Source organism: Prionailurus viverrinus, chromosome F1, assembly GCF_022837055.1.
Source record: "Prionailurus viverrinus isolate Anna chromosome F1, UM_Priviv_1.0, whole genome shotgun sequence".
Classification (NCBI taxonomy): domain Eukaryota; kingdom Metazoa; phylum Chordata; class Mammalia; order Carnivora; family Felidae; genus Prionailurus; species Prionailurus viverrinus.
In genome coordinates this window covers 42,403,887-42,427,123 of record NC_062577.1, presented here as the reverse complement: position 1 = coordinate 42,427,123, position 23,237 = coordinate 42,403,887, and the positions used below count along the sequence as shown (strand labels likewise).

General features: G+C 38.5%; 1 protein-coding gene across 3 annotated transcripts in view; it reads left to right on the top strand.

The window, feature by feature from the left end:
• Positions 1 to 23,237, top strand: part of LOC125155619 (complement factor H-like) — a 109,023-nt gene that overhangs the window by 2,537 nt on the left and 83,249 nt on the right. The window contains exons 1-3 of one of the 3 annotated variants that reach the window (XM_047841074.1): positions 7,434 to 7,991; positions 19,831 to 20,016; positions 20,806 to 20,911. In XM_047841074.1, the coding sequence (XP_047697030.1) occupies positions 7,934 to 7,991; positions 19,831 to 20,016; positions 20,806 to 20,911 (350 nt within the window). In that variant the 5' untranslated portion in view covers positions 7,434 to 7,933. Of the gene's footprint in view, positions 1 to 7,433; positions 7,992 to 19,830; positions 20,017 to 20,805; positions 20,912 to 23,237 lie in introns of those variants that run through there. The other 2 variants (XM_047841073.1, XM_047841075.1) reach the window with 2 other exon arrangements.

Sequence of the window (23,237 nt, the reverse complement as noted above, 5' to 3'; positions counted from 1 at the left end):
CTTGGTGATATCCTAATATTTATCCTTCCATATTTCCATTTTATATGGCTGTATAATGGTATAAATATGTTTATGTGATTTGTAAGCATTTTTATGTATATTTGTAATCGCTTATATTGCGATTATTAAAAGATAAAAAGGTATATTAGAAAAAAGAAGAATCTGCCTATTTTAAGAAGGAAACCCCTAGAAACCAAGGCTACACTGTATGTTAACTAACTTGAATTTAAATAAATACATTTAAATTTGAACAAAAACACACAAAAACCAGAATGAACCCTCTTTGGGCCTCACAGCCTCTTCTCTAGCTTTGAGCTGAGTTCCTTTACTGTCCCTGAATTAAAGTGGCCTTCGCGTTTGGCTTTGCCAGTGCCCCAGGGTATTGACTTTTTGGCAATAAATCTGTGTCTCTTTTTGGGCAGTGTATGCCTTGTGGTCCTATCCTGACCTTCTCCCAGCTTTCACGATGTGGCCTCCGGTGCTTGAAAAACTGGTGGGGGGAGCAGGTAAGAAGATTTCCCTATATTCTGGCTATCGACTGAAACCCGCTTAGGAAGGACTGACTACTCCAATAAATGTACCCGCTTCCTGCGTTCATATGGTTGAAAAATGGAATTTTTCCTCCGTTTGCGTTTCATCTCTCTCTTGACTGCTTCCGTGAGGTCCCTGGGCCTCTACGACGCTGTTGAAAGGCTTCAGTCAGCTTTGTACTTTGTACTTCAATGAGAAAATAGTTTGTGAACTGCCATAGGCTGTCCTTTAAGTCAGTAAGCTAAATTTGGGAAACCAGAATAAGATAGGTCATGGAACTGGCCTTGGTGCTTCAGTTGGACCACTAGCCCCCCTAGGGAAATGCTGTGATACTGAGGTTGCCATCTTTTAATTTTCATTATGAATAACCTTGCTGATACCTGATAAAGGTTTGTAGGTTGAGTGAGCGAATATGTGATGAAGTAGAACTTGGAATTGTTTAGAGGCAGAATACAGGTTGTGATGCATTTGTTTCGTTTGCTGCAGATTTGATGCTGCCAGGACTCGTGGTGCCCCCTGCTGGTCTGCCTCAGGTACAGAAGGGTGACCTCTGTGCCATTGCCTTGCTGGGGAACAGGTACTGTGTCAGTCCGCTGTGCCTTTGGGGGAAAAGCTTGGGTAAAACTGGGGGAAGATTTGAGAAATGACAGCTTCCAATGCGTATGGATAAAGGATTACACGAGAAAAAAACAAACAGGTTTTTCTGGGGTGGGCCACTGGGGCCTTGGCAGTGAGCCTGTGGAGGTGTCTTTATATCTGGGCCAAGTGTATTTGCTGCTGCTGATTTTTTTTTTTTCTAGTAACTTTACATTTACGGAAGAGTTGCAAAGATAGTGTAGAGTTCTTATCCAGCTTCCTGTAACGATAACGTTTTTTATAACCAGAGTACAGGTATCAAAAATAAGGAATTAACATTGGCACAGTCCTATGAATATAATTGTAGAGTTTATTCATATTCCCCCAGTTTTTCCATGAAATGTCTTTCCATACCACTTTGCATGTAAATGTTGTCTTAGTCTCTGGTCTGTGACATTTTCTTGGTCTTCTTGGTCTTTCATTGCCTTAACACCTTTTTCTTCATCATCTACATCATCATCTTCTCTTTTAATTCTGTTTTTCATTATTTATTTTTGAAAAGGAGAGGATGTCAGTGGGCAGAGGCAGAGAGAGAGAGAGAGAGAGAGAGAGAGAGAGAGAGAATCCCCCGACATGGGACTCAATCCATGTGCCCCGGGATCATGACCTGAGCTGTAACCAAGAGTCAGACGCTTAACTGACTGAGCCACCCAGATGCTCCTAAGTTATTTGGATAGTTTTCTTGAGAAATATTTTACATACTACAAAATTCACTAACTCCAAAGGTACATTTCGGTGACTTGTAGTGTATTTTTACAGAGTTGTTCAGCCTTTAAACATAAATAAGGAAGTATTCACAGGAACAGTTCCGAAAAATCAAAAGCCCCCTCACCTCACAAACGTTTTCTCCTAGAAGTAACCGTATCATTTGATGCATACATTCTTGTCAGCCTTCTTGAATACATGCATATGTGTGCTTATGAAAGCGTACAATTTTGTTGTGTATGGTTAAAAATACAACCAAATGGAATTATGCTTTATCTGTATTGTTTTTTCACTTAAGATCGTGGGGACATTTTCCAGGTCAGGAAGCTCAGGGACGCTGAGCCTTCTTACCTGCTGTGTGGTGATGGAAGAGGTCCTCTCCGAGTGGACCTTGTGGTCACCTCCAGTGTGTCTTCATCACAAACAGTATCTTTTTTTTTTCTTAATGAAATTTGTTGTCAAATTGGCTAACATACAGTGTGTACCGTGTGGTCTTGGTTTTGGGGGTAGATTCCCATCGTTGATTGCTTACATACAATACCCAGTGCTCATGCCAACAGTTGCCCTCCTCTATGCCCATCACCCATTTTCCCCTTTCCCCAGCCCCCTCCCATCAACCCTCCATTTGATCTCTGTGTTTAAGAGTCTCTAATGGTTTGCCTTCCTCACTCTTTGTAACTATTTTTCCCCTTCCCTTCCCCAATGGTCTTCTGTTAAGTTTCTCAAGTTCCACACGAATGAATATATATATATATATATTCCTCTTATCCATTCATCAGCTGATAGACATTTAAGCTCTTTCCATGATTTGGCTATATTGAAAGCTCTGTTGTAACCATTGGGGTCCATGTAACCCTATGAATCAGCACTCCTGTATCCTTTGGATAAATTCCTAGTAGCGCTATTGCTGGGTTGTAGGGTTGTCTATTTTTAATGTTTTGTGGAACCTCCACATTGTTTTCCAGAGTGGCTGCACCAGTTGGCGTTCCCACCAACAGTGCAAGAGGGTTCCCATTTCTCCATATCCTCGCCAGCATCTGTTGTTTCCTGAGTTGTTAATTTTAGTCACGCTGATGGGTGTGAGGTGGTATCTCATTGTGGTTTTGATTTGTATTTCCCTGATGATGAGTGGTGGTGAGCATCTTTTCATGTGTCTGTTGGCTATCTGGATATCTTCTTCGGGAAAAGTGTCTGTATTACATTTGTCTATGTATCTGTTTTTGTGCCGATACCTGGTCTTGATGATTACAGCTTTGCAGTAGAGGCCAAAGTCTGGGATTGTAATGACTCCCACTTTGGTTTTCTTTTTCAATATTACTTGGGCTGCTCAAGGTCTTTTGTGGTTCCATACAAATTTGCTCTGAGAAGAATGCTGGTGCAATTTTGATTGGGATGGCATTGAATGTGTAGATTGCTTTGGGTAGTGTTGACATTTTAACAATATTTATTCCTCTAATCCATGAGGATGGAATATTTTTCCATTTCTTTGTGTCTCGTTCAATTTCCTTCATACGTTTTCTATAGTTTTCAACATACAGGTCTTTACATCTTTGGTTAGGTTTGTTCCTAGGTATTTTATGGTTCTTGGTGCACTTGTAAATGGGATTAATTTCTTGATTTCTCTTTCTGTTGATTCATTATTGGTGTATAGAAATGCAACTGATTTCTGTGTATTGATTTTGTACCCTGTGACTTTGCTGCCTTTATGTATCAGTTTTAGCAGCCTTTTGGTGGAGTCTTTCGGGTTTTCCATATAGAGTATCATGTCCTCTGTAAAAAGTGAAAGTTTCCCTCTTCTTTGCCAGTTTTGGTGCCTTTTATTTCATTTTGTTGTCTGATTGCTGAAGCTAGGACTTCCACAACTGTGTTAAACAATAGTGGTGAGAATGGACATCCCTGTCGTGTTCCTAATCTTTGGGCTGGTGGGAGGGGTGGAGGAGATCTCCATCCATCCCCCCCCCCCCACCCGCCCTCTGGTAACCAACAGGTTTTTCTCTATACTTAAGTGTCTGTTGTTTTCTTTTTCTTTTTCCCACTTTGTTTTGTTTCTTAAATTCCACATATGAGTGAAATCATATGAAATTTTTCTTTCTGTGACTGATCTAAGTCACTTAGCAATTATCCTCTGTAGCACTATCCATGTCATTTCAAATGGCAAGATTTCATTCTTTTTTTATGGCTGGGAAATGTTCCATTGTGTGTGTGTGTGTGTGTGTGTGTGTGTGTGTGTGTATTATAAATATATATGTACGTCATACATGTATATGTATTCCATTATATATATGTATATGTATACCATATGTGAATGTATGTATCTATGTTATATGTATACCACCCTCTCTTTATCCATTTGTCAGTCACTAGACATTTGGGCTATTTCCATAATTTGGCTGTTGTTGCTACTCTAAACATTGGGGTGCATGTATCCGTTTGAATTAGTATTTTTATATCCTTTGGGTAGATACCTCGTAGTATAGTTGCTAGATTAGGGTAATTCTATTTTTATCTTTTTGAGAGACCTCTCTACTGTTTTCCAGAGTGGCTGCACCAGTTTGCATTCTCACCAACATTGCCAGAGGATTTCCCTCTCTCCACATCTTCACCAATACCTGTTGTTTTCTGTGTTGTTTATGTTAGCCATTCCGACAGGTGTGCGGTGATACGTCATTGTAGTTTTGAGTTGTACTTCCCTGATGTTGAGAGATGTCGAGCATCTTTTTATGTGTCTGTTAGCCATCTGGATGTGTTCTCCAGAAAAAGGCGTATTCATGTCTTCTGCCCGTTTCTTAACTGGATTATTTGTTGTTTGGGTGTTAAGTGTATATCTTGTTGTTGGGTGTTGAGTTCCTTATATGTTTTAAATATTAATCTTATGAAATTTTAAAAGATTGGAATTATTGAGAGTACATCTCAGACCAAACAAAGTTAAGCAAGAAATCAGTTTAAAAGATAACTAGAAGAACCCCAAGTTACCAGAAATCGACACTTTAGAAGACAATCTTTTAAAAAATTAAAGCAGGACTTCTAGCTTTTGTGGTGTGATGAGCTTGGTGAACTCACTGAGCTTACTGAGGACATTAAGAAATAGACTCACACATTTCCAGTTGCCTGATTTAAGACAAAAGTCAGAGTGAAGCAGTAGGTAGGAAAGCGGTGATATTTTCAGTAAATATTGCCCAAACAGTTGGATAGCTATATTTTAAAAATACGTCTGTCGCTCTTAGTACCAGATACCATACACAAAAGTCAAACGAGTTGTAAATGTGAAAGAGAAAACAATGCTTTTAGGGGAAAACATTATTGCATCCTAGGACTAGGCAAGGATGTCTTAAATAGGACACGAAAGGTACTAATCCAAACGGGAAACAATTTTAAATTTAATTCAATTTTAAAATTAAGAAAACCTCTTTAAGTTTATTTATTTATTTGGAGGGAGAGAGTGAGTGTACATGCACAGGCACGTGCCGGGGGCAGGGGGGAGGGGCAGAAGGGCAGAGAGGGGGAGAGAGAGAATCCAAAGCAGTCTTCACATTCATAGTGTGGAGCCTGATGGGGATTGAACTCAGGAACTGTGTGACATCGTGACCTGAGCCAAAACCAAGACTCGGATACTTCACCAACTGAGCCACAGGTGCCCCAAGAAAATTATTTTTGGTTTTAAGCTCCAAACATTTTCTTTTTGTCCATTGCAATGATTCTATCCCGTGACGTTAACAAGGACTGTCTCTGCTGTGGCTAGAGCCATAGACGTGCAAGGCGACTAGTGACCCAGAATTCTTTTCTGCTTACACGTGTCAGTGAATTCAGCCTGAATTTGTGGTTTGAACCCTCTGAAAACGTGTCCAGCTTCCAAAGCTGGCCACCAACTTCCAAAGCAGGCTTGAAGAATATGTTTGAAAAAATTACACCCAAGCATAACTATGAAAAGCAAACATCTAACTGTTCCATTTAAAATGAAGAAATTCTGCTCAGTAAAAAACATGTAACACTGAGCAAATAGACAGCCCATCGACGGAGAAAATATTTATAGTACATGTGTCCAAGAATATACAAACAGTATAGAAAGAATTCCCACAATGAGATAAGTAAAAGACAGATAACTCAGCAGAAAAGACTTGAATAGAGAATTCACCCAAGAGGATACCTAATGACCAGTTGCTACATGCGAGTTCTCCACTTCATTTGTCATCCGCAAAAGGCGTATTAAAGCCGCAAAGAGGTACTGCTCTGTGTTCACCAGAATGGCCAAAATCGCACAGATTGGAGACATCAAGTGTGTTGAGGATTTGGAGCAATGTATACACTGCTGATGGCACACCAGTTAGCAGAATCCTTTTGGAAAACTCTCTGATGTTACCTGGTACACGTACACGTATTCACGCGTCATGTCCTACCATTTCACTCCTCAGTATGTACTCATCAGGAATGACGACCTGTCTTTTTTTTTTTTTTTTTTAATTTTTTTTTTCAATGTTTTATTTATTTTTGAGACAGAGAGAGACAGAGCATGAATGGGGGAGGGGCAGAGAGAGAGGGAGACACAGAATCGGAAACAGGCTCCAGGCTCTGAGCCATCAGCCCAGAGCCTGACGCGGGGCTCGAACTCCCGGACCGCGAGATCGTGACCTGGCTGAAGTCGGACGCTTAACCGACTGCGCCACCCAGGCGCCCCAATGACGACCTGTCTTTACCAAAACCTCATAATAGGCTCATAGCGGCACTACTTCTGTTAGCTGCAAACGAGAATCCACCCCGATGCCCAGTGGCAGGCACACAAATAAAATGAGATATGTTCAAAGAATTGAACATTACACGCCCTAAGAATTAATGATCCGCAATTAAACCCAACAGCGTGGTTGAATGACACACGGTTTTTCACGAAAGGCTCTGAATATTAAAGACTCAGTATCTGATCTCTCAGCTGATGCAGAGTACCAGACAGGCAGATGGACTCCATGTTCCCAGAGATCTGGAGAGTGGTCACCCTGTGTGTGGTGAGAGGAGGGCGAGAGGGACTGACTGAAGGGACAACCGGGGCTTCCCTGAGACCTAGTGCTGCGCGGTTTCCTGAGCTCGGTGCTGCTGCAGAGGCGTCTTCACCTTCTCGAGATTCAGCAGACCCTTTGCTTCCCTTCTCTTCATGCTTATCGTATTTCAACATACAGTTTTAACAATCCAGCATTCCAGTTTCTTGAGTTTTGAATTGTTAAACTCATTTATGTCCAATGAGAGTGATCCTGTTGTTTCACACACGTATGTGACACGTCCTTAAAAGATAAGTGCATGGTTTGCGGGAAAAGCAGGTTGCAAATATCAACCAGCACTGCATTCTTGGCAAAGTTCACTCACGTTGTCTGGGTCTTGTTTGTGAAAGCGTTGCCTAACGTCAAGCTCTGTAAATGATTTCTTTTAAAAATTTTTTAATGTTTATTTATATTTGGGGGGGGGGGGGAGGGCAGAGAAAGAGGGAGACTGAATCTGCAGCAGGCTCCAGGCTCTGAGCTGTCAGCACAAAGCCTGACTTGAGGCTCGAACCCACGAGCTGGGAGATCGTGACCTGAGCTGAAGTTGGATGCTTAACCGAATGAGCCACCCAGACACCCCTGTAAATGATTTTTAAAGGTGCTTTTATTATTTTATCTTTTGAAGTGTACACACGATAGATCTGAATGGGTTTGAATAATTAGAGAGTTAATGAAATCCGAAGTATATCACTGGTTACTGCCTTGCACATTCCAAGAATCTGAACATGTTCCAACTTAGAACAGCCCGGGTTTATAAAAACAAAAGTGGGTCACAGCATTAACAATCAGTGGGAGTGCAGTGGGAGTCTGATTCCAACTCTGGCATTGCTGGGGCCTGTGATTGATTTTTTTTTCTTTTACTTTGCAAAAGTTTCTGATGGGCGGAGCATCTAGTAATCCCTTTCATTCCCAAACCGTGTTTCAACTTCCTTTTGGAGCAAGTGCTTTCCTGCTCTAATCACAACTTTTAGCTGAAGAGCAGCCGACATAGAGTGAGCAGTGTCGGCTATTAAATGTGCCCCTAAAGGATCGTCAAAATGAGACTTTCAGCACAGGTTGTTTGGCTTATGTGGTGGACTGTTTGTGTTGCAGAAGGTAAGAGTGAAAAAAGGAAAGCCTTTTCTGTGTTATAAAACATTTTCTGTTCTGCTTTTCACAGTGGTAATAGGAATTTGGCGTAGATTGTGATTTAATTACTGTTCTGTAGCTTAGTGTGTGAGTGGCTTTTGACATTGTTAAGTTTCAAAAAATAGAAGCAGCTTATTTAGGTGATGTGATTATTCATCATAATTTTATTTAATGTAAAAATTTAAAACATGTTTTAATATTTTGAATGCTGTAATATAAGCATTTCCCTTGTAATTATCATAAAACATAATTTACTCTTTTTGCTTAGAATTTTTACCCAAATGCTTTCTGTGAAAGTATGAAGAAGCATATGAACATATATAGAACCAGAACAGAAATAGACAATAGAAACCTTCAAATCATCTAATGACTAGATTTATCTCAGATATAGATGTTAACTCTTTCTAAAGAAGAATCCCTTTAGCATTTACAACTGTTATTGTCACGGCCTTAAAAGTCTTATAGACAAGCAAGCATTACTTGTACCTTTGGCATGAATATATCATATAAATTTGAAAAAACTGAATATGCAATGTTTATAACATCCAAATATTCTCATGGGTGTTTTCCTGTGGTTGTATTTGAGGTATATTCTAGAAGACCAGTCTAAAGACTATTCTTAAGAGAATAGTGAATATGAATGTAGAAGTTTTTATTTTCTGGCATTAGTAAGGCGATTTCTAGACATATAATTACATTTAATTCTAACACTACTTCTCAACAGATTAAAAAGTTTCTTTGGATGGAATTTGGTTTCTAGTTCATGATAGGAAACTGTGTGATACTATTTGATTTACTTTTTTTGAATGACATTTTTAAAACAAATGAGTTACCTATCATTCATAAATTTCCAAAACATTTCACTAAGTCAACAAGTTTTTTTGAATGCTTGCTTCCTGTCTAAGCATTGAAATATACCAACAAATAACACTAAAGCTCTGTCATTGATGGTCTTTCAATTTAGAAAATGAAGGCAGGTATCTCTCTTTAATTATATTCCTCAGTCATTTTTTTAAGGTTTATTCAAATATGCTTAATTTTTTTTTTTTCTGAGACACGGAGTGTTTTTAGCTTCACATTCTGATATGCTATTGCTTGATTTTTAGGTCAGAAACCTTATATCCAGCCACCTTTGAAACTAGCTATACAGTCGTATTTACTGCATATGTAAATATTGCAGTGTGTATTCAAATGTAAAATATTATTGTGTCAGCAAAGAGTTCCAGAACACTCTTAATGCTACAAACCATTACAAACATCTTTTTCTGTACACAAGTGTTTTTGTCTTTTCTTTAGCAGGAGTATGTTCAGTGTCTCAATATTTACATGCTGTTTGCCTAGGCTTTATGTGGACATCATTTGTCATGTAAGGAAGATTTGTTTTCTTTCCAGCTCATGTTTAAAACTCAAGAATTGATGCCAAGTTCAATTCAACTGTTTCAGTGATTACAAAGTGGAATTTGAAATTTTACAATCGGGTGTTATAAAGCATGTATTAAAAATTAAGTAATACCGATGTAAACTCGTTACTTACATAATTGATCCCAGCTGACTCATTTCACCTGTATTTTCTATTTCACCAAAATGTGTTTAAATGTGGCATCCGTTTCTGCTGGTGAATTGGGCATTAGCACTCTACATGCTATCGTCAGACTGACTCTAAATCCGGCTAATTCCTAATAGAGAAACTGTAACATGACTATTTAAAGTATTTAAAGCAATACCTTAGCCTCATGATTTTCCCATAAACGCACATGATGCCCAAGTGAGTAGAAAAAAATCACATGAATTTTCAGCAGGTGTAGAACTGTGATTTATTCCTTGTTTGCCAAAAAGTTCTAAAACTGGCTTGATGCCAATTCCATCAGTCTACCATACCTAACAGAAACTTCACTCAACAAAGTAACCTTACTCATTAAAAATATCCATATATCCTTCAATAGTTGCCTCTGGTTTTATTTCCCATGTAGAAATAAATATGAAATAGTAAATTGAGATATTGAGAAATACCAAATTGAATAGTGAATGGTAAACTGAGGAATTGAGAAGACAGTTTGGAACACCAGCACAATCTGCTTTACTCAACCAGTCTTAATGTTTTAGCATTTCATAAATTGCCTCTGTCCTGTTCAGAGTGAACATTCCTCAAAAAATCCTCCTCACTCTAAAGAGGAATGATAGCCCATAGGAAGAATTTATTGGCCCAAGTTTCATGGAGACCAGTTAGTACCTTTTCGATGCAATAGGCTCTCTGCTTTGCCATTGCCAGGTGTGTAGAAACATTAGTTGTTTTCCTTGTAAAACATCGCAGTTGGACGAATCACCACAGGCTGCTAAGAACTGGTCATATTTACAGGACAAAGTTTAGAATAACTGTCCCTCAATCTTACCACATAGTAGTTTCTGTTTCCTGGAATATATTATGACCAGCTTTTCATGGAGACCGTTTAGACTTCGGGTCTACAAAGTGTATAGTCTTTGAAATTAGCCACAGCCCAGAAATTCCTGGCTGAGAAATGTGAATAAATTAAAAACCTACTAAACCTACTAAAATTTTGTTTGGAGAGATGTGGGTGTTACCTAATTCTGGAGGTTTCAAGGGCCAAAAATAATCTTTCAGGACCTAAAATATAGATCAAAGCTAGAGAGATTCTCTTCTATCAGAAAACAAAGGAAAACAATTTTTTGTATATTGTTTCAAGTACAAGATGGTTTCCAATTTTAGAGTTAACCCTCAAATGGAAAAAATAATTGACGTTATCAATCGTAAGAATTACTTATAAATTAATTAAAAGTACTATTTTATAAAGATGTGCATGAATGTTCTACACAGTTATGTAATCCAGAAAACTTGAGGTAGTGGCGTTTAATCCCGAACTCTGTGTTGCAATGCCAATATGATAAATAGGAATTCGCCTTTTCTGCTGTCAAGAAAACTCCAGTTTTTAGAAATAGTTGTGTGATGTTTACCTATATGGTGTGATTTAAAGTTGTGCAGTGGCCCAACTGCCTTCAGTATCCTCTCTTCTTTGAAATGTAGTAGGGGCACCTGGGTGGCTCCATAGGTTAGGCATCCGACTCTTGATTGTAGCTCAGGGCATGATCTCACAGTTTGTGGCATTGAGCCCCCAGCAGGCTCTGCGCTGACACCTGGGAGCCAGCTTGGTATTCATTCTCTCTCTCTCTCTCTCTCTCTCTCTCTCTCTCTCTCTCTCTCCCTCCCCCTCTCCCCCTCTCCCCCTCTCCCCCTCTCCCCCTCTCCTCCTCTGCTGTTTGCACTCTGTCTCTCAAAATAACTAAATGAACATTAAAAAAAAATAAATTCTATTTAAAAGAAAAGAAAAAAGAAAATGTTTTTTAAAAAAGAAAAAAAGACCGGGCGCCTGGGTGGCTCAGTGGGTTAAGTGGCTGACTTCAGCTCAGGTCATGATCTCGTGGTCTGTGAGTTCGAGCCCCGTGTCAGGCTCTGTGCTGACTGCTCAGAGCCTGGAGCCTGTTTCAGATTCTGTGTCTCCCTCTCTCTGACCCTCCCCCATTATGCTCTGTCTCTGTCTCAAAAATAAATAAACATTAAAAAAAATAAAAAAATAAAGAAATGTATTGATTTTACTAGATTCAACAAACCTAAATTTATGTGGAATACCAGACACTGTGAATAAATATTTTACAATAGTAAAATCCAATAGTCTTTACTGCAATTTACTGTGAATCATTATAAACTGGTAAGTTCTCTCTTACAATTTCAGCGAGGAAAGGTAGAAACGGATGATGAGGGTGAAGAAGCGACTAAGGAACTCTGGAAGGTGAGGTGGCCCTGGGGAGGGGAGATCTGATGGGTGAAGCGTGACAGTGAGCGCCATGAGAAGGGTCAGAGCACACGCCCCGGGAGTGTCACGAGAGGGAGAGGTGTGCCACAGCAAGCCTTGTTTATTTTTAATGTAGACATAATGGAGAATGCATATGCTACTTCTCTGCCTGCACATAATGTTAAACTACAACTCAGTTATCAAGTTTTGTTGAAATTGTTCTTAGCTGAAAATAAGTATGTCCCTCAATGACACATAAATTCTCTTTGGCCTTTGATTGCTAGGGCTACTGGCCAAGTCTACATCGATCCACTTTTCTTTGCCCAATCCCTGATTGTTCTACAACCTTTGTACTTTCCCTTCTTCCCAATTACGCCTCCCCCTCACCCCACACACCATTCCTACCTGCCCAGGATGTGAGTTTTTCCCAACAAGTCTATCCTGTGCTCACTAAACTGATGTGCATTTTACCCATAGCTTAACAACTTTAACTAGTTTCAGAATATGGTGCATAAACAAGAGATGATGTATTTGGGGTAAAATGTGCTACATTTTAGGAAAAAAATCACAAAAATAACAAAAGTGTTAAATAGGTTTGACAGAGCACTTCTTTGTGTTTGGACGTTTTAACTGAGAGAGCCAAGTTTCTCAAACCATTTTGACCAAAAATGTAATAGATAGGAAAGTGATTATAGAATTGTTCCTTCAAAGGCTCCCCAAAGCCTTTTTGAACAAAATTAAAATGATTCATGACTTCAAAATTATGGCATAAATTCAAAATTAAGACACATAGACAAGAGGTACAATGGAATTACAGATAACAGAGTTTCTTGGGTTCATGCAATAGAGCTTTGAGATCACTGCACATGTGTTCTCATGTCTTACCTTTTACACTGGTTGCCGGCCACTGTGCTCTTCCCATGGGTTGCCTGCAATCTGCGGATATAATGGAAAGGTTCCAAAAGAGCTTCATATTCATCCATTCATTCTTTCATTCATTTATTTGCCCGACCAATGGCCATTTTTTAAGTGACTGCTAAGTGCCTGCTAAGTGCCAGGCATTAGGACTAGCATGTACCAACAGGCCATTTAGTGGGGAAAACAAAAGGAATGATTATTGTATTTCATCAACATATTGTATTTTACTATATAAAGCATTGTGATGGAGGCAAGCAAAAGAGAGACTACAGGATCATTTAGAGGAGACAAGAAATCCAAGTTGGAATGAGAGTCTGGAGTGGGATTGGGTTGGGGAGTTTGTTTGTAAGAGGTGGAATGAAGAGAGCCAAATCTGTCAGGGTCACGATGGCATCTTGGGTAGGCTTTGAAGGTTGGATGGGAGTCATGGAAATAAGGATGCCAGGGAGGAGGACATTCAAGACTGAGGAACATGGCTCCTGGGTGGCTCAGTTGGTTAAGCATGGGACTCTTGATTCAGCTCAGGTCATGATCTCAGTCTTGACATCGACTCCCGTGTGGAGCTCCACCCTGGGAATGGACCCTGCTTGGGATTCTCTCAGTCTCTCTCTCCCTCTCTCTCTCTCTCTCTGTCTGTCTCTGAAGCTCTCTCTCTGTCTTCTTTTACTCCTGCACCCTCCATAAACACAAACAAAAAAGGACCGAGGAAACATCAGTTGTGTTTACAAAAGACTGATAGTAGATGTAAAAATGGAGGATTGAAATCATCCCCACCTTTCTAAATCTTCCATCAGTTACAATTCCACAAGTACTACAGGTGAAATTGGGTATAGTGTGTGTTGTTTTTCTTCTTTTCTTTTTTAATCCTTATCCTCAGGATTCACATGATAATTATTAAGATGCAAAATCATTCCTGCTACAGTTTTTAAAGGCCCTTATTTTAATGTCTCCCTCCAACTAAGTTCCTTTTTTATAGCAACCAGTCAATATATACTAACAATTTATTGTAAGAAGCTACCATTTTGACTTGTACAATAATTGGCATTAGGTAGTAGCGATCCAAATACTACACATTTCAAGAAATTTGATTTCAGTGATATATTCAGGCTGTATCCTGATAGTAACTTGCTTCAATCCTAATTATGGCATACTTGTATTCTGCCCAATTTCTCATAGCTATGACCTGTTCTCCCATTTGCTTTTCATAATCCTGTAATTATCTTCATGGTCTTTACACTGTTAAAATTTCAAGAGGAAATTGCATAGTCAAATTTAAGAAAAATTTTAAGCATAAGTTTATTTTTTCAAATGCCTCAATAGTATAATATAATCTCTCTCTGCTTTTTCTAGAGTTTATTTTTTAAAAACTTCATTGCAACCGATAACTTTATTTATAGAGGTGTATATATTATTTGCCACATGTCTTTAATTATCCTCATGTTATTTGTAAAATAGTCTGAATATATCTTATTTTGAAAAACTAATTGGATCATATCATGTATATGTATATGTAACTAATATTCATATATACCAATGAGAAGATAGGAAAGAAATTTAACATAAAATATCTATTTTTGCTATTTCCATTTTGTCCATTTGATTTACTTTTTCGATGTTGATTTTTAGTTTGGCTTTAGAATATGTTCTAATGCCTACTGAGTTTAGGATTAAGCTATTTAAAAAGTAGTATCTCCTATTCTTTTTTTCTCAAAATAATTTTAGAAAAATAGAGTAATTGTACAAAGAGACCAACCTTACTCTACCAAAGCAGTCTGGTACACATTTGATTGAGGTTTTCGTGATTAGGTTTAGAATGTCTTACAAATGAAAGGAAAATTCAGCAAAGAATTTTAATCACAAGAGTGACATGACCAATTCTGGGAAAAAATCCTATGTAACCCCGTGGAGAATGGAGGCTTGCAGACTAGCTAGCAGACTGTGTCACAGTGAAGGTGGCAAATGGTCATAATCACAACTAAGAGTTTGGAGATGGCACTAGAAAATGGGGAAATGGAGTAGGGGGTCGTGACACTGTTTTCTTACAGTCAAGAGATGCCATTTAAAGTTCATGGAAAAAGCACCATAATTTTAAGAGTTATTTGAAGTAAAAAGGGTAATCAATATGACAATACTTCTACTATAGTAAACATATATACATAGTAAAAATTGTGAGAAGCTGGTAGGAAGATTATGTGAAAGGTGTGTATATTTGTCTTTTCCATCTGGTTGTTAAAAGCAACTAACCAAATTTGAAAATTCAAGAGCAAGTGGTATAGATGTATTATTTTGAAACAACCTGAGGAAAATGCATTTGCCTCAGGCTAGCTAATGGGCTAGTGGTGTGTGTGTGTGTGTGTGTGTGTGTGTGTGTGTGTGTGTGTGTGAATTGATTACTTTAAATGTTTTGAAGATGGATTACTCTTGGCCGATTTGTTTAAAAAATAATTTAAATGAAATAAATTAATTGATAAAACTTTATTACCTTTACATTGCATTAGCTTAATAGGATAGGAATGGTGTTTATCAAAATATTAATATATTACTAAAAAATATTTCTGTACTCACAATATTGGCATCTATGTTTGAAAATCAACTTATTTTTCCAATAGCCAGAATGCCATGAAGTGGATTTGAATTTCTAAAATGAAAAACACACATATTAGCCTGCAATTAAGCATAAAATCTTCATCATGAACATTAAATTTAAAAACGAACAACACAAAAAATCTGGCTCTTTGGAAGAGGGGGGAATCCAGAGAGGTGGTTTGTGTTGTTTTATGACAGGATGTTAACACCATCTAGTGGAGAAACAGAATGCTTACTTAAATTCTAAAAATCAAAATGTAATGTAGAATCATTTATTAAAAGTTCCCTAACATAAATGTGCTAAAAATTTGCTAAAACATCAAAGAAAAATTACTGCATATGAAATCTCACACGAGTATTATTTACTACAGAAAAGTATAGTTTTATATGGAGCTTGTATGAAATGTGAAACATGTTCATCAGAGATAGGTTCCATGATGGTCTTCACCTCTGTTGATTATTTGCCCCTTACCTTTTAAAAAGAAATTCTAGAATAGAATGTTAAGCCATTGTCATAAAACGAAGTGAAGAAAGGAGTTATGCAGTGAAAGTAATACTAATAAATATGTCTGGTGATAAGTATCTTTGAATTTGCCGTTTTTAAAAGTAATCATTGGAGACCTAATGTAATCATTCTATCTTTTAAAGTTTTTATTTAAATTACAGTTAGTTAGTACCTACTGCAATATTAGTTTCAGGAGTAGCATTTAGTGGTTCATCATTTACACATAACACCCAGTGCTCATCACAACAAATGCCCTCCTCAGTATTCATTCCTTGTAATCCATTTCCCCACCTACCTCCCCTCTAGCAACCCTCAGTTTGTTCTCTATACTTAAAAGTCTGTTTTATGGTTTGCCTCTCTTTTTTTCCTCCTATGTTCATCTCTTTCATTTTTTAAATTCCACATATGAGTGAAATCATGTGGTATTTGTCTTTTTCTGACTGACTTATTTTGCTCAGCATAAATACACTCTAGTTCTGTCGGTGCATTGCAAATGGCAAGATTTCATACTTTTTGATGGCTGAGTAATATTCCAGTGTGTGTGTGTGTGTGTGTGTGTGTGTGTGTGTGTACTGCATCTCTTTATCCATTCATCCATCAGTGGACATTTGGGTTCTTTCTATAATTTGACTAATCGTTGATATGCTGCTCTAAATATCAAGCTGCATGTATCCTTTCAGAATCAGTATTTTTGTATCCTTCTGTTAAATACTTAGCAGTGCAAAGGCTGGATTGTAGTTCTATTGTTAACTTTTTGAGGACCCTCCATATTGTTTTCCAGAGTGGCTGCTCCACTTTGCATTCCCACACCAACACTGCAAGAGGATTCCCCTTTCTCTGCATCCTTGCCAATGCCTTGTTGTTTTCTGTGCTGTTAATTTCAGCCATTGACAGGTGTGAGATAGTATCTCATCGTGGTTTTGATTTGTATCTCCTTAATGATGAATGATGTTGAGCATCTTTTCATGTATCTGTTGGCCATGTGTATGTCTTTGGAAAACTATTCATGTCTTCTGTCCATTTCATAACTGGATTATTTGTTTGGGTGTTGAGTTTGATAAGTTCTGTATAGATTTTGGATACTAACCCTTTATCAGATATGTCATTTGCAAATATCTTCTCCCACTCTGAAGGTTGCCTTTTAGTTTGTTGATTGTTTTCTTCATTGTGCAGAAGCTTTTTATCTTGATGAAGTCCCAATAGTTCATTTTTGCTTTTGTTTCCCTTGCCTTTGATGACATATCTAGTAAGAGGTTCCTATGGCCCAAATCAGAGAGGTTGCTGTCTGTGTTCTCTAGGATTTTGATGGTTTCCCATCTCATATTTTGGTTTTTCATCCATTTTGAATATATTTTGTGTACCTTGTAAGAAAGTGGTCCAGTTTCATTCTTCTGCATGTTGTTGTCCAGTTTTCCCAACACTATTTATTGAAGAGACTTTTTTCCATTGGATATTCTTTCCTGCTTTGTCAAAGATTAGTTGACTATATAGTTGTGGGTCCGTTTCTGAGTTTTCTATTCTGTTCCACTGATCTGTGTGTCTGTTTTTATACCAGCACTATGCTGTCTTGGTGACTACAGCTGTGTAATGTAGCTTGAAGTCTGGAATTCTGATGCCTCCAGCTTTGCTTTTCTCTTTCAAGATTACTTTGGCTATTTGGAATCTTTTGTGGTTCCATACAAATTTTAGGATTGTTTGTTCCAGCTCTGTGAAAACTGCTGGTGGTATTTTGATAGGGATTGCAGTACATGTGTAGAGTGATTTGAGTGATACAGATATTTTAATGATATTTGTTCTACCAGTCCATGAGCATGGAATATTTTTCCATTTCTTTGTGTTGCTTTCAGTTTCTTTCATCAGTATTCTGTAGTTTGCAGAGTACAGATCTTTTTACCTCTTTGATTAGGTTTTTTCCTAAATATCTTATGGTTTTTGGTGCAAATATAAATGGAGTGAATTCTTTCATTTGGAAATGAAATTCTTTCATTTGGAAATTTCAAATGGAAATGAATTCTTTCATTTTTCTTTCTGCTGCCTCACTATTGGTATGTAAAAATGCAACAGGCTTCTCTGCATGGAGTTTGTTTCCTGCAACTTTACTGAATTGTGTATCAGTTCCAGAAATTTTTAGTGGAGATTTTTGGGTTTTCTATGTAGATTATCATGTTGTCTATGAATAATGAAAGTTTGATTTCTTCCTTCTTGATTTGGATGCCTTGCCTTTCTTTCTTTCTTTCTTTCTTTCTTTCTTTCTTTCTTTCTTTTTTACTTTCTTTTTTTTTTTTTTTTTTTTTTTTTTTTGACTGATCCTGAGACTAGACATCCAGTACTATGTTAAGTAACAATGGTGAGAGCGGTCATCCTTATCTTTTTCCTGACCATAGAAGAAAAGTTCTCAGTTTTTCCTCATTGAGAATTATATTAGCTGTGGGTCTTTCATATGTGGCATTTATGATAATGAGGTATGTTCCCTCTATCTCTCTTCGTTTGAGTGTTTTTTCGTTTGTTTTTTAGAAACAGAGAAAGCATGTGTGTATGGGAGTCAGGGGAGGGACAAAGGGAAGAGAGAGAGAATCTTAAGTAGGCTTCACATCCAGTGAGGAGCCTGACATGGGGCTTGATCTCCCAACCCTGAGATCATGACCTGTTTATTCTGATGGGAATTTTCTGTGCCTCCTGGATTTGGATGTCTGTTTCCTTCCCAAGTTTAGGGAAGTTTTCAGTTATAATTTCCTCCAATGAACCTTCTGCCCCCTTTTCCTTCTCTTCCCTGGGACTCCTATGACATGAACGTTACTATGATTTATGGAGTCACTGAGTTCCCTAGGTCTGCATTCGTGGTCTGATATTTTTTTTTACCTCTTCTCTTCAGCTTCATTATTTTCCATAAGTTTATCTTGTATATCACTGATTCATTCTTATCATTCTTCCGTCTGTATATACAAAACTGCAGGACAGTTGTCCGTTGGTGCCTGGGACTGGTGGCTGTGCTGGTCTGGAATCTGGCCCCCGCAGTTCACTCAGTGTCAGTCCTGCTCCAGTAGATAAGCAGTTACAGGCACGGAGAGGCTGGGGTTCATGTAAGTAGGCTCCCAGTGGAGCCACTGTCCTGTTTCCTGAAGCCCCACCGTGTTGGTGTTGGTAAGAAAAATGGCAACACCCCAGTCTCTCCTCCCCGCAGGGGGTGTCTCAAACCATGCAGTTCAGGCAGCGCCTTACAGAGTAGCGTGGGCATTCGACCTGTCCTGCTCCACAGTCTCCTCCAGCACCTCGTATCCCACTCTGCGGGAACCTGGTTCCGGAATAATGCCACTCTGCCCTGCCAACAAAGGGCCTCAGGTTGGCACTTGCAATGTCTTTGTCCTTGGGCAATATGCCCTCTTCCCACAGTACTTGGGAGGAAGGGACTGCTGTCTGCCAGTGCACCCTTGAGAACGCTACCGCACCCCAGGACTGGCCCCTCTCTCCACCAGGTACCTGCACATAGCCGGCTCCAGTCCAGAGAAAGTCAAACAACCCTAAAAACTCTGATCTTCACTTATGAGGCTGTTTGCAAAGTAGAAATTGGCTCTATCTGTATTTTTGGTTCCCCTATCCATGGTCCAGAGAGGTTTTCCTCTTGTGCAAATACAATTCCACACTTCTACAACCTTTCTTCACTTCGTCTCTCCACAAAAGTGGTCCCCTCCCCTCCTTGCCTACACTGCCGATTTTTTCTCTCCCGATTCTCAAACGCCTGCCTCTGTACCACCAAACTGTCTCGTTCCACCTGTGGGGATCCTTCTGCCACTCTGTAGATTGATTTCCTCTGCAGAAAGTGTTCTGACCTTAATACCGCTGTCTTTGAGGGGCGAAGGAAATAATGATCTTCTTACTTGTCTGCCATTTTGACTCCTGCCAGCATAGGTATTTTTAAAAGCAAAAATAACCTAAATGTTTTGGAAGTTTAAAAAAACACTTTAAGCAATTACTTTGTTTTTATTGTTTTTAGATTGTGAAGGACCGCCTCCAGGAAAACAAAATGAAATTTTGGTAGGTGTCTGGCCTGAACAAAAATATCCAGAGGGAACTCAGGCTACATATAAATGCCGACCTGGATATAGAACTCTTGGAGTTATTACAATGGAATGCAAGAATGGAGAATGGGTGGCTCTTAATCCATTGAGGATATGTCAGAGTAAGTAAATCATACATTTGTGAAAACTTTAGTTGTGAAAATACCAAATGTTTGATATCGTAGCAATATTAGCTGAGTTATATCATAATTGTCATTAAATACAAAATAATATACCATCATTATTCTTTTGTTTTTAATGTTTATTTATTTTTGAGAGAGAGAGAGAGAGCACAGGTGGGGGGGGAGAGAGAAAGGGAGACACAGAATATGAAGCAGGCTCCAGGTTCTGAGCTGTCAGCACAGAGCCTGACGCGGAGGTGAACCCACGAACTGAGATTATGACCTGAGCCGAAGTTGGATGCTTAACCGACTGAGCCCCCCAGGCGCCCCTATACCATCATTATTCTTAATAAGGAGTTGTAATCTTCCAAAATAAAAAAACCCACCATATAGACAAGTTTAATAATAAAATAATAACTTTGTTATTTTTCACTTTTCTACATCTTCAATTATGTCTTTGGATATAATATTTTAATTTTTTTTTTCAACGTTTATTTATTTTTGGGACAGAGAGAGACAGAGCATGAACGGGGGAAGGGCAGAGAGAGAGGGAGACACAGAATCAGAAACAGGCTCCAGGCTCTGAGCCATCAGCCCAGAGCCCGACGCGGGGCTCGAACTCACAGACCGTGAGATCATGACCTGGCTGAAGTCAGCCGCTTAACCGACTGCGCCACCCAGGCGCCCCTGTCTTTGGATATAATATTAAATACCATTTTCCTTGAACTTCTACATCAAATGTGTTTCCCTGTGTTACATAATGATATTATATTCTTTTGATCATTTTAGAAAGGCCCTGTGGACATCCTGGAGATACTCCTTTTGGTTCCTTTCATCTTGCAAGAGGAAATGAATTTGAATATGGAGCAAAGGTTGTTTACACATGTAATGAGGGGTATGTAGTCAATATAAAAAAATTGAGACAATTATAATTTAGATTGTAGATAGGGACTGTACTGATTAGTATTTTTAAGGTCACGTTATTTTTCTTTTTTTTCAATTTTTAATGTTTTATTTTATTTTTTTGAGAGACAAAGAGAGACACAGAGGAAAGGGCAGAGAGAGAGAGAGACACACACACAGAATCCAAAGCAGGCTCTAGGCTCTGAGCTGCCAACACAGAGCCCAATGTGGGGCTTGAACCCACAAACCATGAGATCATGTCCTGAGCTGAATGAAGTTGAACACCTAACTGGCAGCCACCCAAGGCACCCCAATTATTTTATTTTTCTATGAGCATTTTTATAAGTACCATACAAGAAGCCTGAAAAATTAATGTATAATGGAAATGATTATATTTGGATACCATATTATCTCCTCAACATTGAAAATTTTAAATGAGTTATAATTACTCTTGAAGAGTGTAGTTCTAGGAGGGTTGGAAAATAGTATATATATAAATAAGGGTTTATTCCAAAAATTCCTGACTATATTCTATTATGTACAGAGTATATGGGAGGGAGTTCAATATGTCAGGGACAGTGAGAATGGCAACAAAATCAGATTACATGGCATCTCTTTGATAAAAGCTTATAAAATTTAGGAGAAACAAATATTTTATACCAAAGCAATAATAACTACCATTGTTTAAGTTTCCATGGTCTGTAAATTGTTCTTATCAAATGGACCAAAAATGCTACTACCTTCATAATCATAGAGTCTGTTCTCTAATCTCCTGTTGGATTTTCATGGCTGATCTTAACACTGTGATACCTCTTCAGGGTTCTTTATTCCTGGTATGCCCATCTAGGTCTACATATTGTTTTGAAGAAAGTTTCATACATGGGAAAACCAGTATCATTACAAGTTTATGCTACATAAATATAAATAGGATCAATGTAATATTTTAAAGGTTAGACTTTGGAATAAGCCTGCATCCCAAAACTCCACCACTTAATAACTGTATGTATCATTCTAATAGCTCTTCACTCCCATTTCCTCAATTATAAAAGTAGAAACATGGGACGCCTGAGTGCCTCAGTCAGTTGGGCCTCCAACTCTACATTTCAGCTCAGGTCATGATCCCAGGGTCATGGGATTGAGCCCTACATCAGGCTCTGCACTGAGCATGAAGCCTGTTTGGGATTTTCTCTCTCTCCCTCTGTCCCACTCCCTAGCTTGTACACACACTCTGTCTCTAAAAAGAACAGAAAGTAAAAACACAGCAGGTGCATCATAGGATTGGTGGAAAACATAAATAAGACACACTGAAGCCCTTCAAAGAGTTTGTGGGATATTGTAGGCACCCAATAAGTCTTAGTTCTTATGATTTTAGGCTCTCTTTGGCCACTGAGATTTTTCAAAGACATTTTTAGCCCAACTTTCAATCATTGCTGCTGGCTTTGTTATACATGACCAAATAGATGAAGACCATCTGAGCTTAAACTTTCCAGTTACCTCACTGTTCACCTCTGTAATATCCCTGTCAATACAGGCTTGTCTGACCCCTTTAGTTTCCATATTGGACCTGGCAAAAGGGATCAAAACTCATAGACTTCATCCAGTAGATTCCCTAAATCTCAGTAATAAGTAAATATTTATAATTCGGTAAAAATTAGCGACATACTTAACCTCTGATCTTGGCTGCACTTTAATTCATCTTTGCTTCTTTCATCTTGTATAAGTTCTGGGCAAACTCTGTTAAAGATTCTGTAAAAAGTAACTATCTGCCACTCAGCTTGGATCTCCACCAAGGACTAGATACTCATTAGTGAAATAAAAGTCCTTGGACCATGGAAGATCAGCAAACATCAATATTTTACGCTATTTTAAAATTTTTAGATTGTTTTACCTACCTGAGGGGATGTACCTTTTGACCCAGTTGTTGAATCAATGTAGAATGGGCTTACTACACCCATCGCTTCTGCTAGTCAACCAACCTTTTTTGATCCCTTGTTCCCATCCACCTTTTTTCTGCTATTTTGCCCAGCTGGGGTTGCAGATACATGAGCTATTACTTTTCCCCAAGTACCAACATTTGGACAATCTCTTTTTCTTCCCCCTTTCCCTATGTATATGGGCCATAAGCGGTTTTGTGTAGAATTTGGCAGAATCCCTAAAACAACTTTGGGGGAACGGGTGGGTTTCTGGTGTAGATGGAAAATGTTAACCAGGAAATGTACTTTCTGTGCTGGAACAGGGTACCAGTAGAGGAGACAAAGAAGGAAAATAAATCATCAATTATTTTGTTTCTTTATATGACAGAGACATAGATAAATGTT